Genomic DNA, 16,962 nt, shown 5'->3' on the forward strand with positions numbered 1-16,962 from the left:
TGAGACATTTCGAAACACGATCAAAGTCTGACAATTTAAATCATCAAGTATTAAAAATAACACATCCTCATATTATTGAAGGTATTTTGGACAAATATGTTATTTCAGACGTGTATCAATTTGGTAGCCCTTCACACAATCGGTACACATGAAGTTGCTCTCACCCTCAAAAATGTTGGTGACACCTGCTCTAGATTGTCCCTAGGTGTGCGTGTGAGCGCGGATGGTTGTTTGTCTCTGTGTGCCCTGCAATTGGCTGGTGACCGGTTGAGGGTGTCCCCCGGTTACCGCCCGAAGACGGCTTGTATAGGTTCCAGCACTCCCCGCGACCCTTGTGCTGATAAAGTGAATCAAAAAATGGATCGATGGACATGACAGTACGTACTGACCAGTCAAGGACCCATCAAACTCTGACACAATCCCTCAAGCCACAGATGACAAGTTCAACAACGAACCGAAAAATGTTTTGGATGCCAGAAATTCAGACACAGACAAAATATGAAGAATTAAAATGCTTATTGTTAAAAAACACAAAACCCAAGTCCAAAACAGAAATCGCTGGTCATAAAGATCCAGCGAAGAATGAGAACTCAACAAAAGGCGCTCGCAAAAGGCAAGTTTATAGTAACACAGAGAATAAAAATGAAATGACAACAGTGTAATTTAAATGAAAAAACAAGAGCAAGATCAAATCACTAAATAAAGACGATGCTTACAAAACAAGAAATTAATAGAGCAAAAACAACTATGAACAAGATTGAGAGGTTGAGAAAATAACACTTAGCATCAAGCATAAACAGCAACCAAGCTCAATAATCCGACGAACAGTGACAGAAATTAGAGGCCAAGGCATACAAGGCATGATGATGACTGGGAACAGGCTGGATGGTCACGTTCTTCGCTACAGTTTGAGCTGAAACAAAAACAAACACACATAGACATGAGCACAGAGGTCACCACCTGCTCCTAACCATCCCTCCTCCTACAATCAGGGAGTGACCGTCTTACCCAATGCTCCTTCACCTTTTCACCGGGAACCCCTTGCGTCGCTCCTCTCGATGGCTCGCCCAGGCCGTCACAAGCCCCGGTCTTCCGACTACTGCCCTCAGCCTGCCGGACAGCCCCACTACCTTTGTGTAGGCTGCCCAAAGATAGCTGGGATAGGATCCAGCACGCTAGCGACCCTCATGAAGATAAAGCAGCTTGAATAATGGTTGGATGGAAAATAAAGTCCAGTTGCTTGAAGGAAAATTAAATGAGTAATATTCAACATGACATAGTCATTGCAACAGCTGCACCATAAGTTTTAGTTCACAGATGTGATTGTATCTTGAATTCAGTGGAGATTCTTGTTAATTGAAAGGTAACACTCCCAGCAAAATATCAGGATGCTGTAAAGAAAAAGAAATTGTGTCTGAATGAGATCCATAACAGAAAGCAAGAAAACTGCCATGACAATATAGACATGTACAAATGAAAGGACAAGGAAGGCAGACAAGAACACAGTAAAGGCCTCTGGGGTCTAAACAGACTTTTGTTGTATCGACAAAAGCTTTCACAGCAAATACCAAACGTCAGACGTCCTTAAGATGGAAAGTAGCCAGAGGCAGCCTTAATTTCTGACAGATTCTTGTATTCTAGCCCTTTGTCTGCCCTTTGCTTTGCTAAAGCCTCGGCTAAGACTGCCCCACACAATCACAATGTTTGTAATAGATCTGCCCGCAGATGTGTGCTGTCATTTTGGTCCAGCTACCAATAGAATTCACACTTTTTAAAACTGAATTATCATAGGGTCAAGGTGTATCAAATTCAGTCTTTGACATTACTCGTTGAATTAAACAAGACAATACTGTATAGTAAACAAGTTGACCGCTGTTGCCACACCAAGGCTTGCATTTTCAAATTGTCATGCCTCACTTTAATAAACATTAAAAAATAGCAAAGAGAATGTATTGTTCAAAAGCAGTCTTTTAAAACATACTGTGCAGTATTTACTATATATCATGTTTTAACAACACATTCTTATTTGTTCGATGTGCCTCGAAGAAACCCTGATAAAGAAATGGACGATGAACACAAGAGCGCTTGTGTTTCTCTATACAAACTTGCGTTACTCAGTTACATATCCGAATGTAAAGCCTTCTATGCCCTGTTGAATCTAACCCTGCTCTCTGTTTTTTACTTTTACTAAATTTTGCATAAAAAGACTTTTACTTCTCCATTTTCGTCTTCTGTCTGCTTCTGGATCCAAACTATGCTCCTCATGTGACAGTATGTGCAGACCAGTCATGGACCGAGCAGACTCAAATGACAAAATTTCCCAAGCCGTGAGCACTGCTCGGCAGACACAAGGAGTTCCTTCGGGAGGTTATGGAGTCTATTCTAAACCTTTTCACGAATGTCAACTAAATTGCCGGCAAGCTGACATCCAACGGTCCACCATGGATTTCATCACCTACTCCAGCCCAGCCCCACACCTCCAATCAGAGAATGATCTACTCATTGACTACTGCTCCGTCTTGTCACCAGGAACCCAACATTCCATCACCTGAACCTTGTTCTGTGGACATGGGAGATTCCTCTTGAACTGTTCCTTGGGTTTTGAGCAACGACCTATGCATATTCAGACTATCGCACCAAGTTGGCCAGTGTCATTAATTCGTTTCGGGAAAGAGCAGGGAGGTGGGCCAATTCCTGGTGGGAGTCAAACTCAAAAACATTGGAATCATTTGCTTCTTTTTCTGAGGAGATACATTCAGTCTTTGATCAGCCCTTCATGAGTCTTCAGGCAAAGGGCCACTGTCATTATGTCAGAGTATGCAATCAGCTGCAAATTCTGCCATTAAATTCAGGATCTTAGCCTCTGAAAGGAGATTCATTCATTCATTCATTCATTCATTCATATTCCGAGCCGCTTGATCCTCACTAGGGTCGCGGGGGGTGCTGGAGCCTATCCCAGCTGTCTTCGGGCAGTAGGCGGGGGACACCCTGAATCGGTTGCCAGCCAATCGCAGGGCACACAGAAACGAACAACCATTCACACTCACACTCACACCTAGGGACAATTTAGAGTGTTCAATCAGCCTGCCACGCATGTTTTTGGAATGTGGGAGGAAACCGGAGCACCCAGAGAAAACCCACGCAGGCCCGGAGATTGTGGACAAAAAAAACAACTTTCGTTTGTGGACTTTCAGAGGAACTTCATGATCAGCTGTATACTCGGGACGAGACTGAGTCTCTCGAGCAGTTAATCTCATTGGTGATAAAGACTGACAATTGTATCAGAAAATGTCCTTGGAGTGTTACACCTGATCGCCCTTCCTCCCCTCGCACTGTTGTTCCTCGACTGGTCGCCTAGCGTTTCAGAAGCTGCTCTGCTCTCACTGAAGAAGAAGCCATGCAACTGGGCAGAACCCACCTCTCCCTGGAGGAACACATTGCACAGCGTCTTTGCATCTATTTTGGAAGGCCCAGGCACTTCTTCAATCAGTGCTCACTTCTACCAAAGAGCCCTCTTAGGACCACAGAGCCCTCTTAGGACCACAGAAAGCAGCATTAGGGTGAGTGACACTAAGACCTTTAGTGAATTTTCGCATTGAATTAACTTGCCTGCTACTGTCTCCTCCCCCAACTTGGTCTTCGCTCAAATGATGGTAGATTTAGGGGCAGACGACAATTTTATTGATAAAGAATTTGTTGGATTGGATTGTAAATGAAGCAATTCAGAATGATAAATTGCATATCTAAGTGTACGGCTTAGAGAAGCCTTCAATGTCCTGTTTAACCAATGCCATGTCTACATCATTAAATTGTGAAGATTGTTTTTTACACTTTTTTACTATGTCCAAAATGTCATTTTCCTCACTGCGTTAAGGAATATTGAGCAGGGATTTCTCTTTGCCAATTTCCCCATATGCTCCCCATCTGACCCATGATCTGATATTGTTTTCGAGATCAGATTAGATAACATTTATTTGTCCCACGCTGGGGAAATTAGCAGTCGGGGGGGGTTGGGTAGAAAAGAAAAAAAAATCAAAGTGTTGCATGCACAAAATAAATAAATGTTTCAGAAAAAGAACTGTACACAGTATAGAATGTAATATGAATATAAGATATAGATATATGCATATATGCAACTGCATATATGAAGCATAAGGTGTGGCTGTGATATTTACAGTGGTTACAGGTTTTCACGCATGTTTATTCAGCAGCCTAACAGCAGTCGAAAGGAACGAGCGGCGGTATCTCTCCTTTTGGCAGCGCGGGTTCAACAGTCTCTGGCTGAAGGAGCTACCCAGTGCTTTCAGGGCGGGCTTGGGGGGGTGGGAGGGGACTGTCCATCAAAGCTTTTAGCTTAGCTAGCATCCTCCTGTTGGCCACCTCCTTCAGAGTGTCCAGGGAGCAGCCCAGGACAGAACTGGCCCTCCTGACCAGTCGCTTCAGTCTCTTTCTGTCCCGGGCCGAGATGCTGCCTGACCAGCAGACAATGCCATAATGGATGGCCGAAGCCACCACCGAGTTATAGAAGGTCTTAAGGAGTGACCCCTGAACCCCAAAAGACCTCAGTTTCCTGAGTGGGAAGAGGCGGCTGTGTCCCTTCCTGATCAGGATGTCCGTGTTGGTAGACAAGTTTATTGTTGAGAAGAAACCCAGGTACTTGTAGGAGGGTCCTTCGTCAGTCCCTTGAACTCCCAATCGTCTCCATCTGTAATGAGGCCTACAATCGCAGAGTCATCAGAGAACTTCTGAAGGTGGCAGTTTGGACTGATGTATATGAAGTCCGAGGTGTAGAGGGTGAACAGAAATGGAGCCAGGACAGTCCCCTGTGGCACCCCAGTGCTGCAGAGAAGCCTGTCCGACAAACAGCTTTGTGCCCTCACATAGTGCGGCCAGTTTGTGAGGTAATCTGTAATCCATGATGTGAGGTGGTGGTCCACTCCGGCGTGCCGCAGCTTGTCCCCCAGTAGGTGGGCTGAATGGTGTTGAAGGCACTGGAGAAATCAAAGAACATGATCTTTACAGTACTCCCAGCATTCTCCAGGTGTAACAGTGTCGAGTGGAGGAGGTAGATGAGGGCGTCCTCCGCACCGATGCCAGGCTGGTAGACAAACTGTAGTGGGCCCAGTGATGAGCTCACCAGCGGACGCAGGTAGGTGAGGACGAGTCCCTCCAGTGTCTTCATCAGGTGAGACATCAGTGCCACTGGTCTATAGTTGGTGAGCTCCTTCGGGTGGGGGGTCTTGGGCACTGGGACCAGGCACGAAGTTTTCCACAGCTGTGGAACTCTGCCCAGCCTCAGGCTCAGGTTGAACATGGGCTGGACAATGTCACACAGCTGGTGGGAGCAGGTTCTAAGGAGCCGGAAACTGATCTTGTCCGGACCTGCTGCCTTCCACACATTCATCTTCCTCAGTAGGTTCCTCACCTGCGCTGTCGTGACGGACAGGCAGGAATCAGGAGACAGACTAGGTTGTTGGAAGCTGGTCGTAAGAGGAGAGGGGTGAGGGGAAGTCCACAGTGTGAGTGTGCAGCTGCAGGGGTTGCTGGTGGTTAGGGGAAGGGACAGACATCTGGTTGAAGCGGTAGAAAAAAATGGTTCAGTTCATCTGCCCAGTCCATGTCCTTCTCAGTCAATGTCTTTGGGTTTCTGTGGCCTGGGATGGTTTTCAGGCCCCTCCAGACACCAGTGACATTACTGGCCTGTTGCTTGTCCTCCATTTTCATCCTGTAGGCCTTCTTCCCCTCTCTGATCCTCCTCCACAGCTGGATCTGCATGGCCTTCAGCTCCTCTGTTTCTCAACACAAAAGCCCTCTTCTTCTCCTTCAGGAGGGCCTTTATGTCGGGAGTAATCCATGGTTTGTTGTTGGAAAAACACCATACAGTCCTGATGGGTATGGTGTTCCCCTCACAAATGTTTATGTGAATCAATGCCCTCCGCATGAACCTCGCTGAAGAGCTCCCACCTGGTTGAGTCGAAGCAGTCCTGCAGAGCCTCTTCAGCCTCCGTGAACCATCTTCTGACCATGCGGGTCACAGCTAGCTGCCTGTGCACCAAGGGTTTGTACACAGGCTGGAGAAATACCAAGTTGTGGTCCACTCTTCCATGAGCGGGGAGGGGGTGGGGTGTACATGCCTCCATGGTGTTGGCATAAAACAAGTCCAAAATTTTATTGTGTCTGGTGGCACAGGTTACATACCGCATGAAGGTAGTAAGGGTGGATGACAGAGAGACATGGTTTAAGTCCCCAGGGTCGACATTAACAAAAAATTGATAAAAGCGATCTGCGGCCTCTTCCATATTCTAGTTTTCAGGAACATTTTCACAGAAATATTCTGGCAGAAGTGGTTAGCACATCGGCTGTGTGGAGTTTGCATGTTCTCCCCGGGCCTGCGTGGGTTTTCTCCGGGTGCTCCGGTTTCCTCCGACATTCCAAGAACATGCATGGCAGGCTGATTGAACACTCTAAAAACTGTCCCTAGGTGTGAGTGTGAGCGTGGATGGTTGTTCGTCTCTGTGTGCCCTGTGATTGGCTGGCAACCAATTCAGGGTGTCCCCCGCCTACTGCCCGAAGACAGCTGGGATAGGCTCCAGCACCCCCCCGCACCCCTAGTGAGGATCAAGCGGCTCGGAAGATGAATATTCTGGCAGACTGCTTTGTTTGGCACTATCTCTTGGAATTTGATTTAATATATTCCATTAGCCTTCATCATTATTATTGTTACTATCTAGTACTGTATATTCCTAAAATATTATTTCTTACGGTTCCTTACAATACAACTTAATTTATTTGTATTTTTTTTTTAATATTTGTCTTCTGGTTCTTTAGTTTTCTGTCTGGTAATATCCCTGTACCGTGTAATTTTATTCTTACAGGCATTTTTATGAACCTATAGATAACTATATGGACAAGCGTGTTATACATTGAATGTTGTATTTATTAATGTTAATCAACGTTCAAGTGGTCGACCAAGAAATTTTTAATGAAGCATAGAATTTTGTTACTGGTTAAAAAGGTTTGATTGTTGCATGTTAGAACGAAAAGGAGCCACAACACAAAGTGGAAACAGCGGTGGAGAGCGAACCTTTTGAACAAAATGTAATATTTTGTTTGTGTTCCAGAAAACCCAAATAAATTCCAAACAAAATTAAATGTGCGTGATGTTTCTTACTTGCAACAACATCAATTATGACACACAACCCCATCGTGAACAGCGTTTTTTTAAATCCGGCTTCCTACCCGCGTACATGGTCTGTTCTCAACTGCCTGCCATCTCAGACTTTCACCAATAGAGGGCGCCAAGGCACCGTGGAACATCATTCACCTTCAACTCCATGCAAACATTACAACGTTTTGCGACTGATTGATCACGCCAAGTCTTTCGTTTTTACGTCTGTGACAGGTGTCATTTTGGTCACTTTCAAAACCCTTACAAACAACTCACTGATGGCAACACTACCCTGTGGTGTCCTCTGTGTGTTGTTCTTCTTATAAATGATGAGCCATCATTTTATGAACAAACGAGCCTGAGCTCAACTTTATTATTCAGCACGTATGGTGATCTCCCATGAACTCTCTCGTTACCGGAAGCCTTGTCCTATGGTATCAAGTATAATCTTACAGCCCCCTCTTCTGGCTATATGTTTCACAAACACATATCAAGACACTATGGTGACAAAAAATAGGGCCCCTGACTCGACAATGGATTGTCTGGTTGCTCAAAACTCACTTGTATTCTTTGGCATTCGACTCAGCATGACTTACATTTGTTCTTGATTTTACTGTTTGGTGCTTTCTACCGCCTTTATTACCGATGTGTCTTACTGTTTATTGTTCATGTTAAATTGCTCCATGTACAGCACTTTCAATGCAGCGATGGCTGTTTGAAAGTGCTCTATAAATACCGTTGACTTGACTTAGTGTAAAAATGGTTGTATTTTATATCCAATCATTCATCCATCCATTTTCTATGAGTTTATCCTCACAAGGGACATGGGCGTGCTTGAGACTATCGCAGGAGTTTTCGGGCAATTGGTGGGGTACACCCTAACCAGTTGCCAACCGTGCTCAAGCACCTAAGGACATTTTAGAGAGTGTCCCATTAACCTGCTACGCATTTTGGAATGTGGGAGGAGACCGGAGTTCCCGGAGAAAAGCCACAAAGGCACGGGGAGAACATGCAAACTCCACAGTGGAATCAAACCTGGTAACTCTGCGATGTGAGGTCGACGGGCCACCTCTATCTCTGTCTCTCTCTCTCTCTCTCTCTCTCTCTCTCTCAATATATATATATATATATATATATATATATATATATATATATATATATATATATATATATATATATATATATATATAAAAAAAATCCTCATCTCACCCCTCGGGTGGTGTCCATCCCTCATTCAGCTCGGGTCCTCTACCAGAGGCCAGGAAGCTTGAGGGTTCTGCGCAGTATCCTTGCTGTTCCCAGCACTGCACATTTCTGGACTGAGATGTCCGATGTTGTTCCCGGGATCTTTTGCAACCACTCATCTAGTTTGGGGGTCACTGCCCCGAGTGCTCCGACCACCACAGGCACGACTGTCACCTTTACCTTCCAGGCTCTCTCCAGCTCCTCTCTGAGCCCTTGGTATTTCTCGAGTTTCTCATGTTCCTTCGTCCTGATGTTTCCATCACTTGGGACCGCTACATCCACTACAACGGCTTTCCTCTGCCCTTTATCTATGATCACGATATCTGGTTGGTTCGCCATTACCCTCTTGTCAGTCTGGATCTGGAAGTCCCACAGGATCTTCGCTGTCATTCTACACCACCTTCGGAGGTGTTTCCCATTTTGACCTTGGGGTTTCCAGTCCATACTCCGCACAGATGTTTCGGTAGACTATGCCTGGTTATGGCGTTCCATGTAGGCTTTCCCTGCCAGCATCTTACACCCTGCAGTTATGTGTTGGATCGTCTCAGGTGCCTCTTTGCACAACCTACACCTTGGGTCTTGTCTGGTGTGGTATATCTGGGCCTCGATGGCTCTGGTGCTCAAGGCCTGCTCCTGAGCAGCCAGGATGAGTGCCTCTGTGCTGTCCTTCAGGCCAGCCCTCTCTAGCCACTGATAGGACTTCTTGAGATCGGCCACTTCAGTTATGGTCCGGTGGTACATCCCGTGTAGGGGCTTGTCCTCCCATGATGGTCCCTCTTCCAGCGCCTCATCTTCTGTTCCCCATTGTCCGAGACATTCTCTGAGTACGTCATCCGTTGGAGCCTTCTCCTTGATGTATTCATGGAGCTTGGATGTTTCATCCTGGACAGTGGCTCTCACACTCACTAGTCCCCGGCCTCCTTCCTTTCGGCTTGCGTACAGTCTCAGGGTGCTGGATTTGGGATGGAACCCTCCATGCATGGTTAGGAGCTTTCTGGTCTTAACATCCGTGGTCTGAATCTCTTCCTTTGGCCACCTTATTATTCCTGCAGGGTATCTGATCACTGGCAGGGCATAGCTGTTAATTGCCCGGGTCTTATTCTTGCCATTGAGACAATGAAGATAAAATCCTTCATTGTCCCTGTTAAACACCAATGTCAAAGAACATTCATGTATGGAAAAAAAGAAACTAAAAGGAAAACTAACTCAAGAAAATTAACGATAAAATAGAACAGCTAAATTAAGGTTGGAGTAATTGAGTATTGATATTAAATAGTGCAAATATAAATAAAGAGTTATTCAGGTCTTTCCATCTTGTACACTGTTTTAAATAAAATTAAATAAATAAAATGTGAAAGGAAATGCATTTAATTGTAAAAAGAATTATTCCCAATGTTTCAATTAAAATCAACGTTACTTATTTCACGTTTTTAATGATATTATTAGAGCGATAATCTTTGGCACAAACCACGTCGGAACTAAATTCACAAATTGAAGGCTGTGACGGGCCAACTTCACAGTAACACGCAGCTAAGCTAACTAGCTACTTTGCTGCACGTTTCGACTGGTTATAGTCATCAAAGTTCAGTGAACTTGCAAATGCATGTGCCTCGTTGGTGTCAGTTGTTCGAATGTAGTTTGAAGTGGCGAACCTTTTCTTCGCTTTTGGGGGGAAAAATATCCATATCGGCTAATGCTGTTAACTCGGATCACAAGGCCTTGAAAGTCAAAACGACATCATATATGCCAGTCAGAATCCCGATTTTTACACTTTTTTTACATTTACAAATGATTTACATTTCGCAGAAGATTTCTGAATGTTTGTGTTGACTTGTTTTTGCTGAATAACCCATCCATTTGCTTTAATGTTTAACCTGTACTGGCCAGGGATATCCACTTGGGGGAGCCAAAGCTTCAACCTGCACAGTTTAAGCCAATGACAAAGGAACCTTATACAAAGTTCCGAAGTTACTGACTTTTTTTTGCGGGGGCGGGGGGGTTTGCGAGAGTAGTACATTGTTGCACGTCACAAAAAGTCACCCTCAGTTCCCACAGTTGCTCACTGTTTTTCATTTGATTGTAAAGCAGTTTCAATACTAGCCCAGTTTTTTAAATATAAGATAAGATATCCGCGGCCCAGTAGCCAGTGGTTAGCACGTTGGCTTCACAGTGCAGAGGTACCGGGTTCGATTCCAGCTCCGGCCTCCTTGTGTGGAGTTTCCATGTTCTCCCCGGGCCTGCGTTGGTTTTCTCCGGGTGTTCCGGTTTTCTCCCACATTCCAAAAACATGCATGGCAGGCTGATTGGATGCTCTAAATTGTCCCTGGGTGTGAGTGTGGTTGTGGATGGTTGTTTGCCTCTGTGTGCCCTGTGATTGGCTGGCAACTGATTCAGGTTGTCCCCCGCCTACTGCCCGAAGATTGCTGGGATAGGCTCAAGCAACCCCCGCGACCCTAGTGAGGATCAAGCGGTTCGGAAAATGGATGGATGGATAAGATATCCTTTATTTGTCCCACACTGGGGAAGTATAATCCTTGTCCTCACTACACTTTTAAAAAACTGCTGAGCAACCCAAATTGGGTGAAATATCTAAAACAGCGCTTGATTCCTAAAGGGACCCACCAAAGGATGACTCAATCACACCTTTTTGGCGCCCGAGTCCGAGTCGTTGGCGCGAAGGATATGCCGATAATGGACCCTTTGATCATGTCCTACCACCACTGAAGACATGTCAAAAAATGTTTGACTGTGAAACCGTACGATTACTTGATCACCTCCCGGCTCGATTACTGCAATGCCCTTTACTTTGGAGTCAGCCAGTCCTCCATTAAGCGCCTTCAGCTGGTCCAGAATGCTGCTGCTCGCCTCTTGACTGGTACTCGTAAGAGGGAGCACATAACTCCTACTCTGGCATCCCTTCACTGGCTCCCCATTCATTTTAGAGTTATTTTCAAGATCCTCCTCTTTGTTTTCAAATCTCTGAATAATCTCGCGCCACCTTACCTCTCTGAGCTCATCTGCCCCTACACACCTGCCCCGCGCCTCAGATCTGTGGACCAGACTTTGTTAGAAGTACCAAGAACTAAACTGAGGCTCAGAGGGGATTGAGCCTTTTCTGTTGCTGGTCCCTCTCTCTGGAATGACCTCCCACTGAACATTCGGCAAGCCTCCTCGCTGCCCATCTTTAAAACCCTCCTTAAACCTCACTTGTATTCTTTGGCATTCGACTCGGCATGACTTAGATTTGCTCTTAGTTTTACTGTTTGGTGCTTTCTACTGCCTTTATTACCGATTTGTCTTACTGTTTATTGTGCATGTTAAATTGCTCCATGTACAGCACTTTGTATGCAGCGATGCTGTTTGAAAGTGCTCTATTAATACTGTTGACTTGACTTGACTTGACCTCCTTATTACATATGCAGTGCACTACAAATTGATGGATAACTTATTTTTTCAAGTCAGGAATAATGGTTTATTCAACTATTTTTTGAGTTGGTAACCTAGGGGATATTTGGTAACAAGAAAATACTTGCAATATCTCATTGTTATTTATAACATACTAGCTGGTTCGCCGCCCTCCGGGCGGCTCATCAATTAGTTTCTGCGGAAGGCTGGTAAGGTGGTGGTTCGCCGCCCTCCGGGCGACTCATCAGCTAGTTCCTGCGGAAGGCTGGTAAGGTGTTGTTGCTTGGTTCAACTTTTTGTTCATCTTCATTGCTTATCGCGAAAATAAAGAGATGTTTAGCTCTACTAAATAACTAACAATTTCATTGCAATGCTTGTGGGTAGACAACATTTTTTTGCTAAGATGCCCGCGCGATCCTAGTGAGCCACTGCCTGAGCGACGCAGTGGCGGCGCGCAGCGGCGCGGTGAAGTAGGTACGTTTTGAAAAGGGACAGACGGAAGGACAGACCGCGTGCGAGACGACGCGCAATACATATATATAAGATAAGATGACACTTTGAAATTTCGGTGCAGAACTGGTGCAGTGTTTGTGTGTGTGCGTGCGTGCGCGCGTGTGTGACACAGATCTTCCTCTATAGGTGAGCTGTAATGGCAAAAGGGGGGACAGGTCTCACCAGGAAGTTTGTTTCAGAAGCCGAGCTTGACGAGAGGAGCAAAAAAAGACAGGAGGGGTAGGAGAAAGTTAGGAAGCCTGATGACCCTGAGCGTAAGATCACTTCCAAAAATCCTCAACAAAAGACTCCTGTGAATCAATTCTAAATAGCTGCAAATACTGTACACGTTTCTTTCTTCTTGCACAGAGGTCCCTGAGCAAGAGTATGACTCGCGTTCTCTCTTTGAGCGTCTGCAGGAGCAGAGAGACAAAAAGCAAGAGGAATTTGAGAAACAATTCAAATTCAGTGGGTATTGGCATGCTGTTTTGAAATGTGCTGTTTTTTTTGTCCTTTTGCTCTCTTGATCGTTCCAACATAATAAGCCCATGATTTATTTTATGTCGAACAATTTCATTTGATTTGTAATGTCAATTGCAGATGAACTGCGACACAGTATCGCAGCTCTATTGACCCAAACTGTGCCAAGTTGACCGTAAAGGAGCTCACGCAGATCCTCACACACAGGCATGGATGACAATATTTGCAGTCAAACTGATCGGTGTGCACTCTGCAGATACCAAAAGTATGAATTCACCTGAAATTGGGTCATTTCTAAGTCAAGGCAGATCTCTATTTTCTGCATCCACACTCCCCTCTTGGTAGTACTTAGTCAATGAAAGGCCTTATTAAATATCTGACTAAATAAATATCTTGAAGAGACAACAACTGCTTGAGAACACAACCCACTGAAGTGTAGTAATGGGAGATTTTTAAAGTGCAGTAAAATGCCTCCAGTGAACAATGTTAAATAGTGTTGTGGAATGCGTCTATGAGAAGTGCTCTGTTTGAGTGAAATTCATGCCATTTCAATTAAAATTTGTTTTGTGCTTTTGAACAAAATTTGATTAAAAACAATGAAACGTTTCCCATCACAACTGCAAAATGGAACTGCATTGTCAAGTATCGGTACTTGATATTGACTTAAATACAAGTACTTGACCTCGGTCTAACAACAAGCAGTATTAGTAAAATCCTAATATTGACAAAAAAAGTTCTCTCTTTTTTCCTGCCATGAAGTTGCATGTCAACAAATGTATTCTCTCAGGTTCCTGTAGGATGAAAATTCAGCATCATTCAATCATCATTAGATAATTGCTTTGAAAAATAATAGTGAACCCATGAGTTTGTTCTTTACAATACCCGTTTAAATATGATTCTCTTTCCCCACAGCATACACAGCTCAATTTTGCAAATGTGTTGAATTGTGTTTATGAGCATCGTCAAGCTCTTTTTCCCTGCATGAAGGTCTTCTAAGTGTATTTTTGAACAGACTGTAATGCTGCCCCCCCCCCCCCCCCCCGCCCCTACAAAATGCCATGATTTTGCTGCAATGTGCTAAGAGCAGCTTTGTTTCCATGGTGACAGAGAACATGGTGAGGGGATTGGACGATGATGAGACCAGCTTCCTGGATGAGGTTTCCCGGCAACAGAGCTTGGTGGAGAAGCAACGCAGGGATGAAGAGAAACAGGAACAGTTGGAATACAAAATATCCTTTTGATCATGTCAACATTTTATTTCATCAGTGTCATTGTGGCTCACTCGGTAGTCTTATTTTAGCCCCTTTACACCACACTGGCCATCTGAGATGGCTTTTTTACACCATTACCTGCTTGCGCACCTGTGTGGAAGATACACTATGTCATGGTACCTGTGGATCCTTAATAATTTGGCATTAAATCCATGAATGCAAAAACAAGGCTTTAATTGGCGTTAAAATGTCTGAAAGTTAATTTTCAAAAGTCTTGTAAATGTTACTTAAAAGTAGAATTTCATTATTGTAAATGGTCTCAAATATGAAAATAAGTAAACATTCTTACAAGAATAATTTAATGACTCTCGTAGTAGCATCACACAGTGATGATAGCAGAACCAACAAAACAGTGATGTGTTTTTAGTTGGAACTAGGGAGTGGAAATGCACATTATTTATGGACTCAAGCAACTTTGGACAACATGAGACATTGGGAACATTGCACTTCAGGAAGCAGAAAAAGGTCCAACATATCACCCGTGAGTGAGTGAGGTGTGGCCTGCTGTGAGAGCAACATCACAATAAAAGAAAAAAAAGATGAAAAGAAGTACGCCATTAAATATAATATAATGAGAAAATGACAGCAGAACAGAAGTGTTTACACCCACAGTTGCTTGATGGAACCTCAAAGTGTATATGTCCTGCACCATATGACCATCCTGCATGTTCAGCGTTCCCTGTGGCTTATCATACTGAGTTCTTCATATTGTCTTCCCCTGTCCATAGAAGACAACCAGTTTGTCTGTAAAAGACAACAAAGCTTGCCATTTCAAGCAGTCTTGCTGCTTTGAGGGGCTCACAAGGATTCATTTAAACCCTCATACATCCTGTGCCCAAATGTGTGTGAATGAATTAATTCATGTTGTGGTGTGAATCCCCTGAGCTATGCCTACCTTTTTTTAATGAGAATTTTCAGGCAACGGAAATGAAAGTGGATCATTTCCTGCAGCACAACAGATGATCTTCATGACACACTCAGGTCACTTTGTGACCCCTTTGCGGTCTCACGAGACCAATGTACCTCTTTTTCTGTTTCATGTCACTGTGACATAATTGAGAATAACTGTCAACTTGCCCAAACCAAATTTAAGTCTTAAGAAAGCCCTAAAGCTAGTGGGATGCCACTTGTGTTATATGCCTAGTACAAGCTCCCAATCCTGACACTGCACATTCATCAGATGGACAGAATTTCTGTGTTTCACTTGTCTTGTAACGGGAGCAATGCACTGCATGTTACGATTAAATAGCTGTTAAATGGACAAACCGCACAAACTTTAACCGCCTACTTGTCTTCTGAGTTCCATGTTGAGTTGAAACTCTCAGTCTTGACAGTAAATTGTGTTGTTCAGAGCAGGAGGCAGGAGGAGGGCGAAGACCAGCGGGAGCTGAAAATCAACAAACTGTCACGGGCCTGGCGCCCAAGAGCCCATCGACCCCCCCTTAATTCCAGTCCGGCTCTTCTTCACCTGCCCTCGGCGATTATTTGGGCAGCAGCGACTCCCACAGCAGCTCGGACAGCGAAGGTAGCATGGATGCAATCATGTTGCCGTACCCAAGGCACAGCAGAGCCAGTAGATATACTCTGACACATGCACACATTCATACAAAACAGTGCATTGTTCTGAGAGGTATGCCTACAATGTCACAAGAAATTAGTAGTCATCGTTATGAAAGGAAGACTACAGTTTACCATACAGTGGTGAGTACTCAAAAGTTTCCACAAGCTTTCTGTGCTATTATCCTTGGCTAATAACTAACAGTAACATTGCTGTTAGGGATGGGCCTGATAATTAATGGTCAATTAAACATTTGTTTTGAATATTGTTGATTGTGTGGAAGTGTTAATTAATTGTATCGTAAATCAGTTGAGGGAAAATCGAGTGCACCACTTTGTTGCAACCAACCGTTTCATTCTTTGTTCCAACCATGTAGAAGGTACCCTGAGAGCTTCACTTTAACTTGATTTTAACAGCATGCCTCCTCACAGTACTTACGCCCCCCTGCAACAATTCAGCAGTCAACAAATATCATAATATAATAATCTATTTCGAAGTAACATCCCTGAATAAATAGGAACATATGACAGAATCTTTAAATGTGATTCATCTTAGTCTTTAACAAAACACCAAACTGTAAAAGTGCAATCTTCATATAATAAAAGAATATGGAAATAGAATTTAATCCCAAATGATTAATACACTTTTTTCTCTTTTTTTATTTGACTTCAATTAGGCTGTGCATGAACCAGAGCGCTGTAAATCTCCACGCCGCTGTATCTCACTGCCATGTTTCAGTTTCATCAAACAAAAAAGGGTCGTATTTTTTGGACTATTAAGTCACATTTTTTTCATAGTTTGGCTTGTCCTGTAATTCTTACTCTTGTAAATGTGTATGTATAAATATTACAGCTCGAACTTGGAGCCAGAATTCCCAATCCCTAATTGTATTGACGACAATCAACAAGTGGTTGGATTTGAAACTTGCGCTTCGAACGATGGAAACGTTTTTCTTTTTACTTTAAAATGGCTTACCTTGACTAGAATCACTCATCACATTGTGGCCAAAGGTTGAAACATGGCTGTTTTGTTTTGTTTTGTTTTGTTTTTGGTGCTGTAAAGACAAAATCCTTCCGGTCAAGAAAAACTTCTCCATAGTGAGAAGCAAAGTTTTGAATTCAACAATAATTCGTTCAGCGTCCCCACCATTATTAGGGAAGGGGGATTTTGGGTGATAGTCTATGTTCTACTGTCCTTGGTCTTGGTTTCTGTAAAATAAATTCCTCCCCCTCCAAGCAAATGTGATTTATCATCCAGTGTGGACCCCCCTTCTTCAAAATATTTTTTTTTGATGGGTGCCATTTGTAATCTGGAGTGATGTATAGTCTGAAAAGATGGCACAC

General features: G+C 43.8%; 1 protein-coding gene across 1 annotated transcript in view; it reads left to right on the plus strand.

Annotated features, from left to right (window-relative positions):
* Positions 1-16,962, plus strand: part of LOC127597354 (PSME3-interacting protein-like) — a 46,595-nt gene that overhangs the window by 27,011 nt on the left and 2,622 nt on the right. The window contains 4 exon segments of the mRNA XM_052060343.1: positions 12,458-12,585; positions 12,680-12,778; positions 13,898-14,028; positions 15,373-15,586. Of these exon segments, the coding sequence (XP_051916303.1) occupies positions 12,468-12,585; positions 12,680-12,778; positions 13,898-14,028; positions 15,373-15,507 (483 nt within the window). The 5' untranslated portion in view covers positions 12,458-12,467 and the 3' untranslated portion in view covers positions 15,508-15,586.

This window comes from Hippocampus zosterae, chromosome 3 (genome assembly GCF_025434085.1).
Source record: "Hippocampus zosterae strain Florida chromosome 3, ASM2543408v3, whole genome shotgun sequence".
Classification (NCBI taxonomy): Eukaryota; Metazoa; Chordata; class Actinopteri; order Syngnathiformes; family Syngnathidae; genus Hippocampus; species Hippocampus zosterae.